Source organism: Tachypleus tridentatus, chromosome 10 (assembly GCF_004210375.1).
Source record: "Tachypleus tridentatus isolate NWPU-2018 chromosome 10, ASM421037v1, whole genome shotgun sequence".
Lineage (NCBI taxonomy): Eukaryota > Metazoa > Arthropoda > Merostomata > Xiphosura > Limulidae > Tachypleus > Tachypleus tridentatus.
This window is the reverse complement of record NC_134834.1, coordinates 116,566,278-116,589,475: the sequence shown is the minus strand read 5'-3', so window position 1 is coordinate 116,589,475 and position 23,198 is coordinate 116,566,278. Positions and strand designations below refer to the sequence as shown.

At 33.0% G+C, this 23,198-nt stretch overlaps 1 protein-coding gene across 1 annotated transcript in view; it reads left to right on the top strand.

Moving 5' to 3' along the window:
* The window catches only part of LOC143230147 (cytoplasmic dynein 2 heavy chain 1-like), a 291,177-nt gene that overhangs the window by 236,771 nt on the left and 31,208 nt on the right, over positions 1-23,198 (top strand). Inside the window, 7 exon segments of the mRNA XM_076463222.1 lie at positions 1,232-1,486; positions 3,708-3,851; positions 5,571-5,729; positions 7,023-7,133; positions 8,065-8,269; positions 10,563-10,726; positions 17,544-17,669. Of these exon segments, the coding sequence (XP_076319337.1) occupies positions 1,232-1,486; positions 3,708-3,851; positions 5,571-5,729; positions 7,023-7,133; positions 8,065-8,269; positions 10,563-10,726; positions 17,544-17,669 (1,164 nt within the window).

Below are 23,198 nucleotides of genomic sequence, written 5' to 3'. Positions count from 1 at the left end.
ACATTCTGTGGCAGGTTTAGCATGGGCATGTATACTTTGTCTCAAACACACACTGTTTACAGATTGTGCTATAATGATTCCTGTAGGCATACACAGTGGTAAATACACATAATACTCTATGTCAATAAGTTTCATTCAATGGTGAACCATCACTTAAAAAATAAAACAAAAGGGGATTTCTGTCCATCCACACCTACCTTTTGGTCGAATAAATTGGGGTTGGTCTGCTTTTCAGAATATGAACTTGCAGACAGTTGTTCCTCAGGACTTCTCTCCTTTTACCTTCCAGTAGGAGAAGGGAGTCCTTACCAGTTCTCCTTTACTGGGGTGATGGACCAAGGAGGCTTCCTTCTGTGTGAGTTGTCAATTTTAATTTACCATATCTACTCATGATTTTCCACTCAGTGACAAGGGGACAAAGCTGGCTTTCCTCCTTCCATTTCCCAGTTGGACAAATTTTGGTTTTATCATAGCTTGCACCTATCCAACTGAATTGCAACTGTACACATTTTTTTTACACTTCTTACAGATCGATTTCCTGTTTCAATGGCAAAGAGCATACCTTGTTCCAAATGTAGTGCAGTGTACCACATTTATGTTTCAGTTTTATCCTTCATTCTCAGTGGCTGCTCTCCACTCAGTTTCAATGTGTATTGCCTACACATGCCCAACTTTTGCGATGTTTGTTCTAACTTTTTGTGAGAAGTGAAATATGTGCTTACCTCCTCTCTCACACTTCCTACCCTGCCTCCACACTGCTGTTGTTCTTCTCTCAGTCTGCCAATTGTCAAAAAATCAGGATCGAGTGACAATATCAGTGGGAGCTAGTTTCAGCAACATAGGTCATGCACTATTATTGATGGAAAGTAGTCACATGATATGCACATGTTCACTAGTGGCATAGTATCAAAGATTAATAACCTGACGATGACCAAAGAAGGTCAAAACATTGTTTGCTCTTCTACGTAAAATATTTTCTCAACCCAAACGAGTCATTTTTGCATATATAAAGATTATTAACGTTGTATTATAATTTCTCCAGTTTCATGATATCCTTAGATATTTTCTACCTACTGATAAGTTTTGAAATATTCTAACATTATGGTTTGATTATTTTATTGATTGGGTGTACTTAGATATTTTCTACCTACTGATAAGTTTTGAAATATTCTAACGTTATGGTTTGATTATTTTATTGATTGGGTGTACTGAAAGATGTCTTCTCTTTCAGCTGTTGGCAGCTGTTCTACAACATGAGAAACCTCAACTAGAAGAAAGAAGAAGTGAAGTATTGAAACAAGAGGAAGAACAAAAACTTCAGCTCACCCAATTAGAGGAGTCGCTTCTAGAGCAACTTGCCTCGGCTCAAGGAAACATCCTAGAAAACAAAGAATTAATAGCTTCATTGAACGAAACGAAATCCAGCAGTTCCAGCATTACAGCTGCTTTGAAAGAGTCACATCAGCTACAAGCTTCCTTAGATGAGGTCAGATTTAGAAGAGAACAGAAAGTGTGGAAATTAGTGTTGCTATATTCAGAAACTGTATAATTTCTATCATAAATTTTTATTTTAGCATAGAAATATATTTAATGCATGCATGTTGTTAGTTTTTCATTGTCATAAATATTTGTAGTTTTAGATATAAAATTAATTATATTAAACCCAAAAGTATCATAGATTTATTAGAAGGAATAAAGGTATTAAGGTTAGTATAATGAACTTCAAAGTAGAGGTCATATTACGATTATTGAAATAATAAATCAGAGGAACTACAGCTCAGTGTAATACATTGTGTATCATGCTAACTGTTTATGATAATTTTTGTCACAGGCTGTAGTCTACCCAAAGGACTGTTTAAGTGATATTTTTACACTGTCTTTCTAAACTTTCCTTTAAAAAGAGCTCTCTAAACAGTTAGTTGTAATATTATCTGTATTACATACCAATGTGTACAGTTCTATTACAGTATTATGTTAAAAGATGTTGAAATCTCACACAACACAACTTATCACACTTGTAATATTTAGATATTTGCTCGTAAAACATAAAGACAATAAATTTGTAAAAACAACATTTAAATCTAACATTGAACACAAAATAAGCTATAAAAAGGTAAAAATAAACACTATTATTAGAGAAAAGTAATTCAGATTTCATAGATATTATCCTGCATTCAAATAAGATATAAAAAAGTAAAATTAAACACTATTCTCAGAGAAAAGTAATTCAGATTTCATAGATATTATCCTGCATTCAAATAAGATATAAAAAAGTAAAATTAAACACTATTCTCAGAGAAAAGTAATTCAGATTTCATAGATATTATCCTGCATTCTGGATATTTCACTAAAAGTGTTTATTTTGTATCATGGACAATGTTAATAAATTTAATAATATAGTTAATGTACAAGAAACTTTATTATACAGCAAGAAAGTATTCAGTAAATTCTTCAACACAGACATTGAACCATTAACTTTCTAATACAACCAGCTAATATTAACTAAATTCTGTAAGACAGTAATTTAACCATTAGCTTTCTAATACAACCAGATAATATTAACTAAATTCTGTAAGACAGATATTTAACCATTAACTTTATAATACAACCAGCTAATATTAACTAAATTTTGTAAGACAGATATTTAACTATTAGCTTTATAATACAACCAGATAATACTAACTAAATTCTGTAATACAGATATTTAACCATTAACTTTATAATACAACCAGCTAATATTAACTAAATTTTGTAAGACAGATATTTAACTATTAGCTTTATAATATAACCAGATAATATTAACTAAATTCTGTGAGGCAGATATTTAACCATTAGCTTTTTAATACAACCAGATAATATTAACTAAATTCTGTAAGACAGATATTTAACCATTAGCTTTATAATACAACCAGATAATATTAACTAAATTCTGTAAGACAGATATTTAACCATTAGCTTTATAATACAACCAGATAATATTAACTAAATTCTGTAAGACAGATATTTAACCATTAACTTTCTAATACAACCAGATAATATTAACTAAATTCTGTAAGACAGATATTTAACCATTAGCTTTCTTATACAACCAGCTAATATTAGCTAAATTCTGTAAGAAAGATATTTAACCATTAGCTTTATAATACAACCAGCTAATATTAACTAAATTTTGTAAGACAGATATTTAACTATTTGCTTTATATTACAACCAGCTAATATTAACTACATTCTGTAAGACAGATATTTAACTATTTGCTTTATAATAAGTTAGGGAATATTATCTAAGTTCTATAATACAGACATTTAACAGTTAACTTTATTATACAACCAGAGAATAATAACTAAATTTTATAATACAAACATTTAATAAATAATATTAATTTGTAATTAATATGTAACCTAGTTAGCTATAGTAATAAAACAATTTTAATGCTACAAAATGTATTGAGGCAAGTCAAAACTACAAAAATTTATAATTTAATAAATTTTATCCTTACTTTGGCAGATCTCTGCAGTCATATTAATCTGACCTTAAATAGGTATAATTTAGATTTGACTTTCTTGTTTCAATGTGATTTCTAGCATTGTAACTTTTTTGTATTACTATAGGTAACTAGGTTACATATATATTAATTTCTACTTGTCCTTATAAAATTAAATAATTTTTATAATACTTTTATAATAACAAACAGTATTGTGTATTGTAGGAACGAAAAGTGTATCTGCCTCTTGCCCAGTTTGGGAGCAATCTGTACTTTCTGATTGTGGAACTTACTAAACTAAACACCATGTATCGCTTCAGTTTATCGTCATTCCTCAGTTTGTTTAATCGAGCTCTGCAGACTAAGGCTGTAAGTAATTTTGTATGTGAACAGTTTAAACTTTGTTACTAACATATTTTAATACAGATAAAAGGTGTACAGTTTTTTAAAGAGCTTTCTGTTTAGTATAGCCAACATTTTCTAATATAGCACTATGTAACACAGATTTTGTTCCTGGATAGTATGTGTTATTTCTTAATTGCTTATGTTGTAAAAGCACAGAAAATGGCCATTATTCCCTTCAAACTTTACTTTTGTGACCTGGATAATGAAATTTAGAAATTAACCTATTTTCTGTGTAAAAAAGGGGGAAAATGTGCACATTTTCATTAACATAAGGTCTGAATAATAAGGTTATTATTAAAGGTTAAAGGTTAAAAGGGTAATAAGGTTTCTGTGTAATAAGGTCTGAATAAAACAACATATGAATCAAGATTTACATGTATTTATGCTAAAGTTATACGAAAATGTTAAGAAGTGAGTAGTTTTTCGAGATTTGCGACTGTAATGTAAATCACTTTCACGTATCAGCCCCCAGATATAGTCTCGACATTTGACTTTGTTAGACCAAGATCTCTGATCAAGTCATTGAGGTGTCCTTGGTTGAGTTAGTATGGGTTTCTCTCACCAGCTGCATCTCTGAAATTGTAATTTGGATCTTCAACGTCTACCTCCTCTTCTGATTTGTTGCTCTCTTCTGAGGATGGCTGCTTTCTCTCTGGTTGAGTGGGTACAGAGAGCTCAGGGCAGTGTGGCACTGGAGTGATGGGTGAAGGAAGGTTTGGATACATGATAGCAGGTGCATTCTTTCCAGCCCAGTGTTTGGAAGGGTCTACCATGCAGAAGTAGCAGTTGCTTGAGTGGTCAGTGAGTTCATGCCAAATTTTTGGAATAGGGAACTTCATGGCTCTCTTTTCCCCTCTGTACCATCCTGCAAAAGAGCAAAATAAAATTGTTATTATGAAGAATAAATGTATTTCATCCACAACCAATGTGTAAGAGGTTCATGCTAAATATTTTATATGTGATATTTTTTCTATACTGCTGGAAATTTAAAAAAACTAAAGTGAAAGATATTTAAATTTTAAAAGGTCTAAAATTTTCAGCTTCTTTATGCCATTTCTGATAAAATCAGATAGGTCTATGTGTTTACTTAGGCAGCTAGCACTAAACTGAAGTGGTGAGTGGTGAGCCCCTGTATATATATTTCCATGAAAATTTCTAGAAAATTCTAAAACGTTCTTGAAAATTCTCCTAATTTCTACAACATTCTAGAAAGTTCTTGAAAATTCTTGTAAGTTTGAGGAAATTCTCAATCATCTACTCAGCACTGAATCTACCTCGAATGTTCTGGAAAATGGATAAATTTGAAAATTTCATTACCCAGGTTTTAAAAGCAAAGTTTGAAGAGAAGAATTGGTCTTTTCCATTTACTTTAGACATAAGCAATTGGGAAATAACACTTTATGCCCAGGAACAAGAAAAAGTAAACACTTTGTTACATAGTGTAAATCATGTGTCTTGTTAGGGTTTTCTGCATGCCTTTTACTAACATATTCTAACACAGGTAAAAGGTGTACAACAACTGTAATATTAATCATATTATGACCCTTCAAATTCACTGTTTATTGTTATTTAATTTTCTTTGCAACTGAGATTAAAGTACTTTTAATATTACACTAGTAAGTATTTAGAAGATGTTTGGTATTGGAATGAAGTACATTGAAGTTCTTTGTCATTCTGGTACAGGGGAAAGATGGCCACACTGATGACAGGATAAAAGAGCTCACTAAAGCACTGCAGCTGTTGTTATATGAATATGTTTCTCGCTCCTTATTTAAAGCTGACCGCTTAACATTTGCCATGCACATAGTTCATGGAATGTATCCACATATGTTTCAAGATAATGTAAGTGGAATATTTTAAGATTTTATGAAACAGAAAATACACATTATGAATGATTTGTGTTTAACTTATTATAATTGAAGGCAAACCATATCTTAGATGAATGTGTTTCATTTCAATTATAGCATAACAGTTTATTTTATTCAGTGTCAGAAACAGTGTGTTATTTTACTTTCAAAATCTTTGTGTTGTAACATCTAACAGTGTGTTGTTTAACTTCCATGATCACCATGTAGCAACATCATACAGTGTTGTTTAACTTCCATGATCACCATGTAGCAACATCATACAGTGTTGTTTAACTTCCATGATCACCATGTAGCAACATCATACAGTGTTATTTTACTTCCATGATCACCATGTAGCAATGTTACAGTGTTATTTCACTTCTTGGATCACCATATAGTAACAACTTACATTGTGTTATATTACTTCCATGATCACCATGTAGTAACATTTTCCAGTGTTATTTTACTTCCATAATCACCATGTTGTAATATCTTACAGTGTTATTTTACTCCCACAATCACCATGTTGTAGCATCTTAGTGTTATTTTACTCCTACAATCACCATGTAGAGACATCTTAAAATGTTATTTTACTTCCATAATCACCATGTTGTAACATCTTAAAGTGTTATTTTACATCCATGATCACTATGTAGTAACATTTTGCAGTGTTATTTTACTTCCATGATCACCATGTAGTAACATTTTACAGTGTTATTTTACTCCTACAATCACCATGTAGAGACATCTTAAAATGTTATTTTACTTCCATAATCACCATGTTGTAACATCTTAAAGTGTTATTTTACTTCCATAATCACCATGTAATAATTTTAGTGTTATTTTACTTCCATAATCACCATGTAGTAATGTTACAGTGTTATTTTACTTCCATAATCACCATGTAGCAACATCTTAAAGTGTTATTTTATTCCCATGATCACCATGTAGTAACATCTTACAGTGTTATTTTATTTCCATGATCACCATGTAGTAACATCTTGCAGTGTTATTTTATTTCCATGATCACCATGTAGTAACATCTTAGTGTTAATTTACTTCCATGATCACCATGCAATAACATGTTACAGTGTGTTATCTTACTTCCACGTTCACCATGTAGTAACATCTTACAGTGTTATGTTACTTCTAGGATCATCATTGAATGACATCTAAAAGTTTATTATTTTACTTCCAGAGTCACTATATAGTAACATGTTACAGTATGTTACTTTACTGTTAGTATCACCATGTAGTAACGTTTTAGAATGAGTTATTTCACTTACAGGAATGGGAAGCTTTTGTGGGCTTGCTGGTAACAGATATTAAACTTGAAATGCAAGCTGCACGACCAAAGTGGGTTCCAGATGAAAGAGCTCTAGCAATAACATTATTGAAAGTAAGGAACATTTCTGATAACTTATGATGGGAACAGCGGGTGATCTAATCATACAGTGTACTAACTCGTTAGGACTAAGCATCATTAAAAATGGTATAAATTACTACATCCATCCTCATGGTGTGATAACATAGTTACTTTCTGCAAATTGTCTTAATAGTATCAGAGTGGTAGAAGTTATGGATTACAAGTATTATTATGTTACAGTAAGAAGGGGTATTTTTAGAACAGTTACAAAGTTTTGATGAAGTAGTGTTAAACCTTACTGTTAAAGGTGCAATTTGTAATAAATTGTTTTAATATTGACATGTACCTACTAATACCATCATCCTGTTTAAGGTATTTAAATAGAGAATACTATCATGTATTTGTCAAGAGAGAGTTCAGGTAGGAAATCCTGTAATGTATTTGTTAAAAGAAAATTTAGTTAGAGAAAATTATATTGTTCTTGTACAATACCCAAAACTTGGGAAACTTAAAAAATCTTTCTCGATCAAAATCCACCAGCCTTTCACAAACTCTAATTAAGGAATGGATTTCAGTCCAATATGGACTCTTCTATACAATGAACAAGTCCATCCTAAAACTCTGTGTAATTTCTGATGATGTCACTTCTGTTACTTTGTTCCAGCTACATTCTTTGGTGTTTCATTTCTTCCTTCAAATCCTTTTTTTACACCTGTTACTTACACCTCTGTTTGAACAATATTTCACTACTTAGTCAGTTTCACCTAATGAGACATTGTCCTAAACTTGTAAGGCAGATGTAGTCTATGGAATAACCTAATGTATTACAAGAAACTCTCATTGTTATTATTAGTTTTCCTTATTTTGGTATGTACATAATGTGATAAATTTAAGGTAATATAATTTATAAAGCTATTTAATTTCAACTAGTAAGTTTTAATAGTAACCAGATCATTGTCTACAGATCACCTTTCCCCACTTGGTATCAGCTCTTCAGTTGGATGATGCTGCCATGTGGCGAGAGTTTTCTACAAGCAGTCAGTGTGAGCAGGACATTCCTCCAACTGTAGTTCGCCAGCTCTCTTCTTTTCAACAAGTTCTGTTAATTCAAGCTTTAAGACCAGATAGACTTCAGAGTGCTTTAACATTGTTTGTAACTCGTGTACTAGGTAAAAAGCTACAACTTACTAACCAGAATATAAAACAAAATTCATTGTTAAAGATGTGTATAGTATATTTGCAATATATTAAATATCCATCTTTGTGTGTAAGTGGTGACTTTAGAACTTTAAAAATACAACTTATTACTCTATTCATCAATGAATTATCTAACTTCCAGTAATATTTTCCTGATTGTGGATTGTTTCATGTATCTATTCATCAATGAATTATCTAACTTCCTGTAATATTTTCCTGATTGTGGATTGTTTCATGTATCTATTCATCAATGAATTATCTAACTTCCAGTAATATTTTCCTGATTGTGGATTGTTTCATGTATCTAATTATCAATGAATCATCTAACTTCCAGTAATATTTTCCTGATTGTGGATTGTTTCATGTATCTAATTATCAATGAATCATCTAACTTCCAGTAATATTTTCCTGATTGTGGATTTTTTCATGTATCTAATTATCAATGAATCATCTAACTTCCTGTGATATTTTTCTGATTGTGGAATATTTAAATGGTCTTTCTGTCACTATTTAAAAAACAAATTTTGAAAAGCTCTACAGAGTATGTAACAAGTATTTGTGAAGGTTACAAGTGTAAAGTCATATGTTGAGGAAGGAACAGAAAAATGATTTCATGGCAACATACTGGTATCACAACATACGTATCATTATACTAGAATATTAAATATGAACTCAGAAGTAACTGAAGATAAAAATAGATGTATTTTATATTCTGACAACACTGTATGTCTGAAACGTCATAAACCACTTGCTTAGATCAGTGTCAAACTCACAATGAACTAAATACAACTAGCACACCCTGATTGGTTGTACTTAATTACCACAACATGATCAGTTATACGTAACTACCACACCATATATTCTCAAACATGTGCTTATCCTCTGATCTTTACCTCTATTTCTCTGTCAGGTATTATTTATACGTGGATATGGTTTGCTTGTATTACCAAACGTGTACTTATCCTCTGGTCTTTACTCTGTGTAAAGTATTATTTATACATGGATATGGTTTACTTGTATTACCAAAAGTGTACTTATCCTCTGGTCTTTATCTCTATTTCTCTGCCAGGTATTATTTATACATGGATATGGTTTACTTGTATTACCAAACGTGTACTTATCCTCTGGTCTTTACTCTGTGTAAAGTATTATTTATACATGGATATGGTTTACTTGTATTACCAAAAGTGTACTTATCCTCTGGTCTTTATCTCTATTTCTCTGCCAGGTATTATTTATACATGGATATGGTTTACTTGTATTACCAAACGTGTACTTATCCTCTGGTCTTTACTCTGTGTCAAGTATTATTTATACATGGATATGGTTTACTTGTATTACCAAACGTGTACTTATCCTCTGGTCTTTACTCTGTGTCAAGTATTATTTATACGTGGGTATGGTTTACTTGTATTTTCAAAAGTGTACTTATTGTCTGGTCTTTATCTCTATTTCTCTGTCAGGTATTATTTATACGTGGGTATGGTTTACTTGTATTACCAAAAGTGTACTTATTGTCTGGTCTTTATCTCTATTTCTCTGTCAGGTATTATTTATACGTGGGTATGGTTTACTTGTATTACCAAAAGTGTACTTATTGTCTGGTCTTTATCTCTATTTCTCTGCCAGGTATTATTTATACACGGATATGGTTTACTTGTATTACCAAAAGTGTACCTATTTACTGATCTTTTCTAAAGTATACTTAGAATAGTGGGTATTCATTCCATGAGTATTTCAGTTCTTATATATATGATATAGATATATTTTGACTGATGTAGGTTTAGAATAAGGTTGGTCATATGTTTCCAGAAGTAGCTCAGTTCTCGTGTATACTGTAAATGGTGATGTCTGTCTCACATTTAAAGCCACCACTTTCTGCAGAGTATTTGAAAATCTGAACTTGCAAGCAAAGGTCAACATTCACTTTTGGAATGGCCTGAGGATAGACACAAATTATATTGCTGTTAAATGTTGTTTCCCAATCAGTATATCTACACTACACTGTTAGAAATCGGTAAAACTATCATTCTCATTTCAAAATGAGATATAACTTTTAAAATAAGAACCTTGATATTGTAATTGTTTAGTGGCTATTATATGATACAAATGTATTTTGAGTGAGTTTGAAGTAGAAAAGGGTTATTAATTACATGAGTATCTCAGTTCTCATACGTGATACAGATACATGTTTTGACTGATGTAGACCTACATTCTTCACTTCTTAAAGATTTGGTTACAAGTGAATATTTTTGCTTTATCTAGGCCTGAAAGAGCTCTCGCCTTTAGCAGTTAACTTGAGAAGGATTTATGAAAACGAAACTGAAGAAACAGAACCAGTCCTCATCATTATTTCTCCAGGAGCAGATCCTTCCCAAGAGCTACAAGAAGTTAGTAGCCAAGTTGTTGGAACAGAAAATTACTTTCAGGTACATAACGTACTTACTGTTCATCACTTAGAACTTAGGGAAAATTGGTCTTTATAAATTAACGTGTATGGAGTTATCTTTAGATTAAACCAGTGCTATATAGCTGTAGATGATTAATAATAAGTGTCAGGGTACTACAAAATCCGAGTTACCCAAACTAGAGGATTAAGTAAGGTGATTAATAATAAGTGTCAGGGTACTACAAAATCCGAGTTACCCAAACTAGAGTATTAAGTAAGGTGATTAATAATAAGTGTCAGGGTACTACAAAATCCGAGTTACCAAAACTAGAGGATTAAGTAAGGTGATTAATAATAAGTGTCAGGGTACTACAAAATCCAAGTTACCCAAACTAGAGGATTAAGTAAGGTGATTAATAATAAGTATCAGGGTACTACAAAATCCGAGTTACCCAAACTAGAGGATTAAGTAAGGTGATTAATAATAAGTGTCAGGGTACTACAAAATCCGAGTTACCCAAACTAGAGTATTAAGTAAGGTGATTAATAATAAGTATCAGGGTACTACAAAATCCGAGTTACCAAAACTAGAGTATTAAGTAAGGTGATTAATAATAAGTATCAGGGTACTACAAAATCCGAGTTACCAAAACTAGAGTATTAAGTAAGGTGATTAATAATAAGTATCAGGGTACTACAAAATCCGAGTTACCCAAACTAGAGGATTAAGTAAGGTGATTAATAATAAGTGTCAGGGTACTACAAAATCCGAGTTACCCAAACTAGAGGATTAAGTAAGGTGATTAATAATAAGTGTCAGGGTACTACAAAATCCGAGTTACCCAAACTAGAGTATTAAGTAAGGTGATTAATAATAAGTGTCAGGGTACTACAAAATCCGAGTTACCCAAACTAGAGTATTAAGTAAGGTGATTAATAATAAGTATCAGGGTACTACAAAACCGAGTTACCCAAACTAGAGGATTAAGTAAGGTGATTAATAATAAGTGTCAGGGTACTACAAAATCCGAGTTACCAAAACTAGAGGATTAAGTAAGGTGATTAATAATAAGTGTCAGGGTACTACAAAATCCGAGTTACCCAAACTAGAGGATTAAGTAAGATGATTAATAATAAGTGTCAGGGTACTACAAAATCCGAGTTACCAAAACTAGAGGATTAAGTAAGGTGATTAATAATAAGTGTCAGGGTACTACAAAATCCGAGTTACCCAAACTAGAGGATTAAGTAAGGTGATTAATAATAAGTGTCAGGGTACTACAAAATCCGAGTTACCCAAACTAGAGTATTAAGTAAGGTGATTAATAATAAGTATCGGGGTACTACAAAATCCGAGTTACCAAAACTAGAGGATTAAGTAAGGTGATTAATAATAAGTGTCAGGGTACTACAAAATCCGAGTTACCCAAACTAGAGTATTAAGTAAGGTGATTAATAATAAGTATCGGGGTACTACAAAATCCGAGTTACCAAAACTAGAGGATTAAGTAAGGTGATTAATAATAAGTGTCAGGGTACTACAAAATCCGAGTTACCCAAACTAGAGTATTAAGTAAGGTGATTAATAATAAGTATCGGGGTACTACAAAATCCGAGTTACCAAAACTAGAGGATTAAGTAAGGTGATTAATAATAAGTGTCAGGGTACTACAAAATCCGAGTTACCCAAACTAGAGGATTAAGTAAGGTGATTAATAATAAGTGTCAGGGTACTACAAAATCCGAGTTACCCAAACTAGAGTATTAAGTAAGGTGATTAATAATAAGTATCAGGGTACTACAAAATCCGAGTTACCCAAACTAGAGGATTAAGTAAGGTGATTAATAATAAGTGTCAGGGTACTACAAAACCGAGTTACCCAAACTAGAGGATTAAGTAAGGTGATTAATAATAAGTGTCAGGGTACTACAAAATTCGAGTTACCCAAACTAGAGTATTAAGTAAGGTGATTAATAATAAGTATCAGGGTACTACAAAATCCGAGTTACCCAAACTAGAGGATTAAGTAAGGTGATTAATAATAAGTGTCAGGGTACTACAAAATCCGAGTTACCCAAACTAGAGGATTAAGTAAGGTGATTAATAATAAGTATCAGGGTACTACAAAATCCGAGTTACCCAAACTAGAGGATTAAGTAAGGTGATTAATAATAAGTGTCAGGGTACTACAAAATCCGAGTTACCCAAACTAGAGGATTAAGTAAGGTGATTAATAATAAGTGTCAGGGTACTACAAAATCCGAGTTACCAAAACTAGAGGATTAAGTAAGGTGATTAATAATAAGTGTCAGGGTACTACAAAATCCGAGTTACCCAAACTAGAGTATTAAGTAAGGTGATTAATAATAAGTATCAGGGTACTACAAAATCCGAGTTACCCAAACTAGAGGATTATGTAAGGTGATTAATAATAAGTGTCAGGGTACTACAAAATCCGAGTTACCCAAACTAGAGGATTAAGTAAGGTGATTAATAATAAGTGTCAGGGTACTACAAAATCCGAGTTACCCAAACTAGAGTATTAAGTAAGGTGATTAATAATAAGTGTCAGGGTACTACAAAATCCGAGTTACCCAAACTAGAGGATTAAGTAAGGTGATTAATAATAAGTATCAGGGTACTACAAAATCCGAGTTACCAAAACTAGAGGATTAAGTAAGGTGATTAATAATAAGTATCAGGGTACTACAAAATCCGAGTTACCAAAACTAGAGTATTAAGTAAGGTGATTAATAATAAGTATCAGGGTACTACAAAATCTGAGTTACCAAAACTAGAGTATTAAGTAAGGTGATTAATAATAAGTGTCAGGGTACTACAAAATCCGAGTTACCAAAACTAGAGGATTAAGTAAGGTGATTAATAATAAGTGTCAGGGTACTACAAAATCCGAGTTACCAAAACTAGAGGATTAAGTAAGGTGATTAATAATAAGTATCAGGGTACTACAAAATCCGAGTTACCAAAACTAGAGTATTAAGTAAGGTGATTAATAATAAGTATCAGGGTACTACAAAATCCGAGTTACCCAAACTAGAGGATTAAGTAAGGTGATTAATAATAAGTGTCAGGGTACTACAAAATCCGAGTTACCCAAACTAGAGGATTAAGTAAGGTGATTAATAATAAGTGTCAGGGTACTACAAAATCCGAGTTACCCAAACTAGAGGATTAAGTAAGGTGATTAATAATAAGTGTCAGGGTACTACAAAATCCGAGTTACCCAAACTAGAGTAATAAGTAAGGTGATTAATAATAAGTATCAGGGTACTACAAAATCCGAGTTACCCAAACTAGAGGATTAAGTAAGGTGATTAATAATAAGTGTCAGGGTACTACAAAATCCGAGTTACCCAAACTAGAGGATTAAGTAAGGTGATTAATAATAAGTGTCAGGGTACTACAAAATCCGAGTTACCCAAACTAGAGTATTAAGTAAGGTGATTAATAATAAGTGTCAGGGTACTACAAAATCCGAGTTACCCAAACTAGGGGATTAAGTAAGGTGATTAATAATAAGTGTCAGGGTACTACAAAATCCGAGTTACCAAAACTAGAGGATTAAGTAAGGTGATTAATAATAAGTATCAGGGTACTACAAAATCCGAGTTACCCAAACTAGAGGATTAAGTAAGATGATTAATAATAAGTGTCAGGGTACTACAAAATCCGAGTTACCAAAACTAGAGGATTAAGTAAGGTGATTAATAATAAGTGTCAGGGTACTACAAAATCGGAGTTACCAAAACTAGAGGATTAAGTAAGATGATTAATAATAAGTGTCAGGGTACTACAAAATCCGAGTTACCAAAACTAGAGGATTAAGTAAGGTGATTAATAATAAGTGTCAGGGTACTACAAAATCCGATTTACCCAAACTAGAGGATTAAGTAAGGTGATTAATAATAAGTATCAGGGTACTACAAAATCCGAGTTACCAAAACTAGAGGATTAAGTAAGGTGATTAATAATAAGTGTCAGGGTACTACAAAATCCGAGTTACCAAAACTAGAGGATTAAGTAAGGTGATTAATAATAAGTGTCAGGGTACTACAAAATCTGAGTTACCAAAACTAGAGGATTAAGTAAGATGATTAATAATAAGTGTCAGGGTACTACAAAATCCGAGTTACCAAAACTAGAGGATTAAGTAAGGTGATTAATAATAAGTGTCAGGGTACTACAAAATCCGAGTTACCAAAACTAGAGGATTAAGTAAGGTGATTAATAATAAGTATCAGGGTACTACAAAATCCGAGTTACCAAAACTAGAGGATTAAGTAAGGTGATTAATAATAAGTATCAGGGTACTACAAAATCCGAGTTACCAAAACTAGAGGATTAAGTAAGGTGATTAATAATAAGTATCAGGGTACTACAAAATCTGAGTTACCCAAACTAGAGTATTAAGTAAGGTGATTAATAATAAGTGTCAGGGTACTACAAAATCCGAGTTACCCAAACTAGAGGATTAAGTAAGGTGATTAATAATAAGTGTCAGGGTACTACAAAATCCGAGTTACCAAAACTAGAGGATTAAGTAAGGTGATTAATAATAAGTATCAGGGTACTACAAAATCCGAGTTACCAAAACTAGAGGATTAAGTAAGGTGATTAATAATAAGTGTCAGGGTACTACAAAATCCGAGTTACCCAAACTAGAGTATTAAGTAAGGTCATTAATAATAAGTATCGGGGTACTACAAAATCCGAGTTACCAAAACTAGAGGATTAAGTAAGGTGATTAATAATAAGTGTCAGGGTACTACAAAATCCGAGTTACCCAAACTAGAGTATTAAGTAAGGTGATTAATAATAAGTGTCAGGGTACTACAAAATCCGAGTTACCAAAACTAGAGGATTAAGTAAGGTGATTAATAATAAGTATCAGGATACTACAAAATCCGAGTTACCAAAACTAGAGTATTAAGTTAGGTGATTAATAATAAGTATCAGGGTACTACAAAATCCGAGTTACCCAAACTAGAGTATTAAGTAAGGTGATTAATAATAAGTATCAGGGTACTACAAAATCCGAGTTACCAAAACTAGAGGATTAAGTAAGGTGATTAATAATAAGTGTCAGGGTACTACAAAATCCGAGTTACCAAAACTAGAGGATTAAGTAAGGTGATTAATAATAAGTATCAGGGTACTACAAAATCCGAGTTACCCAAACTAGAGGATTAAGTAAGGTGATTAATAATAAGTGTCAGGGTACTACAAAATCCGAGTTACCCAAACTAGAGTATTAAGTAAGGTGATTAATAATAAGTGTCAGGGTACTACAAAATCCGAGTTACCAAAACTAGAGTATTAAGTAAGGTGATTAATAATAAGTATCAGGGTACTACAAAATCCGAGTTACCCAAACTAGAGGATTAAGTAAGGTGATTAATAATAAGTGTCAGGGTACTACAAAATCCATAAGTAATGATAGAATTATAATCAAATTATGTATCACTTTATGTTACCTACAAACATTGTAAACATTAACAATGTTATTAGCACAAATTAAATGAGGAAGAACAAATGTAAATGTAATTACCTGACTAGTTTCAATGTACCATGTGCATCAATATCAAGAGTAATCTTTAGAACAGATGATAGACTTCTCAAAACTTATAGGAAGGGTCAAGATACTGTAAGAAACAATCCTTACAGCTGGTTGTATTTTGACTGGAACAGATAAAGAACAATCCTTACAGCTGGCTGTATTTTGACTGGAACAGATAAATCAAGTGTAATATTTTTGATTTCATAAAATCTAACTTTCCATATTATTTAGATCTATAGACTCAGCTACTGTTGTAAGTAAAGCTAATAGAAGCTATGTTTTATCTTACACCTAACAGAACATAAACATTTGTTTTGTCCTAAAGACCCTGAACCCTGAACTACACAATAGTTAAGTCCTATAGAACATCGACAAAACATTGGTTAAGTCCTATAGAACATCGACAAAACATTGGTTAAGTCCTACTTGATATTAACAGCATGTTGTTTAACTCTATGGAACATGAATAACACATTGGTTATGTCATAGAAGACATTGACAAAATATTTTGTAAGTTCTACTAGGCATCAACAACACATTGTTTAAGTCTGTGGAACATGAATAACACATTAGTTAAGTCCTACAGAATATGAATAACACATTAGTTAAGTCCTACAGAACATGAATAACACATTAGTTAAGTCCTACAGAATATGAACTAAACATTTGTTTAGTCCTATCTGATATCAACTTAACATTATATTAAATGTGAAATCAGAATCAATATACCAATTTCAAACACATTGATTCTTGGTTATGAAGGAGTTCATATAGTTTTTCCAAACTATAACTACAATTCACATTTTAATTATGGGTGTGAAATGTTTATCAATGTAGTTTGTGTTTTATTAAAGTTACTGTTTGCTGAATGTCTTATTCTGCCAAGTTGTATCTTTAGTGAAGACATATAACAGGTGAACTTTAATGAGATAGTTGTGGTTAATTTTTCATTAATCTTAATTTATATTACTGAAAGATTCTGTCATTGTTTTGTGTAATATAAAAAATAAACTGTGCAAGTAGTCTGATTGAACATCTATTGAACATCCAATTATCGGTGTTAAGGAAAGGGTAAAAATGTGTAACATTTGTAATATTATTATTTTTACAACATTTTATATATACATCTGTTAAGGAAAGGGTAAAAATGTGTAACGTTTGTAATATTATTATTTTTACAACATTTTATATATACATCTGTTAAGGAAAGGGTAAAAATGTGTAACATTTGTAATATTATTATTTTTACAACATTTTATATATACATCTGTGTTCCAGGTGTCAATGGGCCAAGGTCAGATGGACTTAGCCATCCAGTATCTGAAGGATTGTAGTCAAAATGGTTACTGGTTGTGTTTAAAAAATCTCCATCTTGTAACTCCATGGTTGGCAACTTTAGTAAAGGTGCAATCTTAGATTTTGTTAATTGTTACATTCATGTTATCTCTAGTAGAGTATTATTGGAGATTTTGTCATTTGGGATGTTTTTGGTTACTGCAGTCTGGAATTGTGTTAATTACATAATAATTCTGAAATGTTTATCACACAAGTTTAAGTATATGTATTCATTGCTGCCTTCTGCATGCTACAAGCTTTCTGCACCCCCTTGTTGATTCCAATGTTTGTCTCAACAAATAATCATATCACTTTATCATACACTCACATGTGACTCTCTCTATACAACAAATAATCATATCACTTTACACTCACATGTGACTCTCTCTATACAACAAATAATCATATCACTTTACACTCACATGTGACTCTCTCTATACAACAAATAATCATATCACTTTACACTCACATGTGACTCTCTCTATACAAATAATCATATCACTTTACAAATACAACAAATAATCATATCATACACTCACATGTGACTCTCTCTATACAACAACAAATAATCATCATATCACTTACACTCACACTCTCTACATCACATGTGACTCTCTCTATACAACAAATAATCATACACTTTACACTCATGTGACTCTCTCTATACAACAAATAATCATATCACTTTACACTCACATGTGACTCTCTCTATACAACAAATAATCATATCACTTTACACTCACATGTGACTCTCTCTATACAACAAATAATCATATCACTTTACACTCACATGTGACTCTCTCTATACAACAAATAACTCACGTGTGACTCTCTCTATACAACAAATAATCATATCACTTTACACTCACATGTGACTCTCTCTATACAACAAATAATCATATCACTTTACACTCACATGTGACTCTCTATACAACAAATAATCATATCACTTTACACTCACATGTGACTCTCTCTATACAACAAATAATCATATCACTTTACATCACATGTGACTCTCTCTATACAACAAATAATCATATCACTTTTACACTCACATGTACTCTCTCTTACACTCACATGTGACTCTCTCTATACAACAAATAATCATATCACTTTACACTCACATGTGACTCTCTCTATACAACAAATAATCATATCACTTTACACTCACATGTGACTCTCTCTATACATCTTTATTAAACTGTTGCTTCTCTTTTTAATTTTGTTTGTTTTGTAAAGAATTCAAGTCCACTTTGCCTCACTATTGTCATATTTTCTTCTTATTTCAAATGCTTTTTTGACTGATACAACACAAATTCTGAAGCTAATTCGCCACTTCAGGTGTCTCACGCTTGACAGGTGTTTTACCGTGGGTTTCAGGTGTTGATGATCCATTAGGACATTTGCCTATTGAATGTTATGTGGGTCAATCTTTACCTCCTGACATTGCTTCACTTTTATTCATGAAAATGTGGAACCTGGACAGACTGTAAACGATTTTGATCACCTGTTTACACCTCCTGAATTTGCTGTGCCTTCCCACACTTTACCTGAAGACTATATTTGACCTTTGTTTTGTTGGACTTTATTTCTCAGGCTTTGTCTATGGATACCTTCAGCCAGGATTAATCACACAAATTCCTATATGTTTATCCTCCTATCCGATTGCTTCATCGGGTAGTTTCCCTTGTCTATGCCACTCTGTGCTGGGTCCTTCAGTTTTCTCTTTACTGACCAGCTCAATTGTGGTTTTCTCATTTATCCTAACTACAGTTATTCCCTCCTGTACTAATTCCCTTATTACCTGACTTCCTTCTTCAACCCCAGTCACCAGCTCTGCATCCCACATTTCACATCTTCCTCCTTCTTCACTGGCTTTTGTATAGTCTGGTTGTTAAGAAGATCTGGTTTTTCCAGTCATGTAGATTATCACTTGGCTTAGTTCCTCTATTTTTCATCCACAGAATGTATTAGTAAAGTGGAAGGTCTTTCACACATGGATTTTCTGCTGCACGTTATACTGTTGTTGGTGTCTCCATATTTCTCACATGGCTTTTTGACTAGGAGTTTATGGTTTCCTTGATTTTGGGTCATTAAGCAGCTTTACCTCATACCATTTATCTTTCCCATTACTGCAGGGTTTTTCTGTCACCTGTCCTTACCATGTTAATCTGCTCTTTCCAGATTCATCGACTTCCTTGGTAACCTGCTCTTTCGGAGTGGGATATTAATGTAGTCGTCCATTCCTTTACATTACTTCCATTTCAACCTGTTTCCTCATGTTCTTTGTTTCACCTGTCATTTAATGCATATTTTCTTCTTTTGACCCGTGGACATATGCAATCTGACTTGTTCAACATCAGTGCCACACACACACTTTACTGTCATACCTACATCCTATATTCAGATCATTCTTTCCTTCCCAAAATCTTAGCAGCTCATGAAAACAATTTTTCCTATTCATCTGTTTCTCTTCCCTTTATTTCTCATACCTTCCTTTGTCACAATAGATAGACTTCTGTGTCCTGTGCATGCCCTTCATTGTTATATTGCCAGCACGAATTCCTTCTGTGGTTTCTGTTTCTCTCTCTTTATCCCATGGCATTCCTCTTCATTCAGAGATCTCTCCCCTCTTACCCCCACCACTTGAGTTTGTCATTTGGTCCACCTGCCCTAGTACCCCTTTCCCACTGTACTTTGTTCTGTATTACCTTTTATCAAATCCAACACCTCATCATTTCTCTTGCTTCATGTGCCTTTGGAGAGAATCCTACAGTTGGGTACATGGGCCAACCATAACATATTCATCACCCATTATTTATATCATCTTCCACCTGTGGCTGTGCTTCAGACGTCAGTGTGAATCTGACACTGAGTAAGTCTTTATTAATACTTTTTATATCATTAAATATGTCTCACTGTGTGATGAGTTGTTCTTTGTACACCATATTGACTAGTGCTTTCAGTTTCCTGGCTGTGCATGACATCTTTGAGATGGGGTATTTTACAGGATCACATGTAGATGAATAACTTTGTGATATTTGCTTTATAAATTGGTCCATCCTTGATCATACTGCCCTTGTGCTTTATTGGTAGAGCAGAATGGAATAGCTGCCCATCCCTGTCATATCTCATTTGAATAAGTAGGTGTGGTCTGCTTTTCAAAATTGGGTTCCATGATCACTTAATTCACTGTCTAAGATGTCGACATTCCTTCAGTTTCTCTAACTCAATAACACTCTCCCTAATCTTCTAGTGGAGTATGGGAGTCATGCCACTTATCAGTTCTGATAAGCTGCTGGTGTGGTCAGTTATGGAAGCACACTGCAGGAGGGGTTTAACATAAGATTGCTATAACCATTAAGTTCAGAGTAGGATTGTGATGTTCTGTTTTTATAGATGGTGTAACCCTCCAATTTTTGATTAACCATACAACAGAGTGAGAAGTTGAAACACAGTTCACTCCTTTGATTGAGAGACTTCCTTTCCATAGCACATATCAAATTCCTAGATCAAATAGGTCAGAGCTACTCCTGTGTATAATTCAGGAATTGGAATGGTTCTCAATTTCTTAGTTTTTGGGTTTTAGGTGGAGGCAGTGTGATTCTTATCTTACCTTTGAGCATATTTTGGTTATCCACCCCAACCTGAGGAGATTTTGTATACAGTTCACTTACTGAGCATGGTCCACTACACTCTACAGTGTCACACATATCCATGTTATGATTCTTATTGTGGGATTGTGTTACAATATTTTTCTCTACCACTTGGATGTGCTTCTTTCCTCTTCAGCCCTGATTTTTAAACATTCCACACCTGGCCAGAAGGTATACCTGGATCAGAAGTGGTGTGTTTTCCCTCTTGTGCTTCTTTCCTCTTCAGCCCTGATTTTTAGACATTCCACACCTGGCCAGAAGGTATACCTGGATCAGAAATGGTGTGTTTACCCTCTTGTGCTTCTTTCCTCTTCAGCCCTGATTTTTAAACATTCCACACCTGGCCAGAAGGTATACCTGGATCAGAAGTGGTGTGTTTTCCCTCTTGTGCTTCTTTCCTCTTCAGCCCTGATTTTTAAACATTCCACACCTGGCCAGAATGTATACCTGGATCAGAAGTGGTGTGTTTTCCCTCTTGTGCTTCTTTCCTCTTCAGTCCTGATTTTTAAACATTCCACACCTGGCCAGAAGGTATACCTGGATCAGAAGTGGTGTGTTTTCCCTCTTTGTAACTGACTTTCTCATCTGTATGTTCGTCCCTTGCACTGGTCTTTCCTCCTAATTAACGTGGGATTCTAGCTAATCTTGTGAGAGAAGGGAAGTACCATATCAGAAGTTATAAACTTGCTGTACTGAAAATATATTTCCGAAAGGTACTTCCCTCCACTAACAGTTCCCAGTCTTTCCCTCCACTTCCTTCTGGTGTTTCCATTGTTTGCCATTCTTCAAACTGATTGTTAATAGAGGTATATAGAGGAAGTCACATGAGAGACATGCTGGGATCACTTGATTTCAATAGGGAAGGTGTGGCATATGTAATAAAACAGTATGAGAAATATGGGACAGCGATGAATGAGAATAACTAAGCTTACATATTTAAACACGAATGGTATGGGTAGAGAAAGCACTAATAGAGGAGCAAACAACATTTCAACCTTCTTAGGTCATCGTCAAGTTCACAAAGACAGAAAGAGGTAACTGACCACATGTTTGAAGGTCATTGTGTAATTGAGTTTAGAAATGTAGAGGGCATGCTTAGATGTTGGATATATTTATTAATATAGGTATAAAGATGTTCCTTTATATTGTTTTATTTTGGGCTTGAGTTGTTGTATAAGTAAGGCTTCTTTAATTTTGCATTTGTTTATGTTTGTTTCTTTATTTAGTATTTGGGTGTTTTCTATGGTTATGTTTTGTTTATTTGATTTGCAGTGTTCGAAAACGTGTGAAGGTGACTTTTTATGTTCTTTGAATCTGGTTTCCATTTTTCTACTTGTTTCTCCAATATAGAAGTCGTGGCAGTTATCACATTGTATTTTATAAATAATGTTGGTGTGGTGTTTGTCAGTGTAGTTTTTACATAGTATAGACCTTAGTTTTATGCCTGGTTTTTGAATAAATTTAGTATTAACTGGAATGTTATATTTTGTTACTAGTTTTTGCCAAATTTGGTTAGTTCTATGCAGATGTCGGTAATATATGGTTTTGTGGGATTTTTTAAATCGTGAGATATATTTTCTTTTGTTAATTGATTTTGCTTTTTGTCTAGGTGTGTGCATATAACATTTTCTATGGTTTTAGGGTTTAAGTATTGTTTTATTTTATCTAATTCGTTGTTAATTGTACCTGGTGAGCATAGTTTTATGGCTGTGTTTATTTGCTTTCTTAGTATGTGAAGTTAATGTTGGGATGTATAGAGTTAATGTGATTAAAAAAATAATTCTGTCTTCTGTAGATGTGAATTCCGCAATCATGCTGTATATATATCTGTACCAGTATAGTGGTGGATGTAATGCTGTATTAATTGCTTGTGTTTCAACTTGTGTCATAAAAATATTGGCTAGAACTGGTGATACTGGGTTGCCCATGCTTAGACCATTTG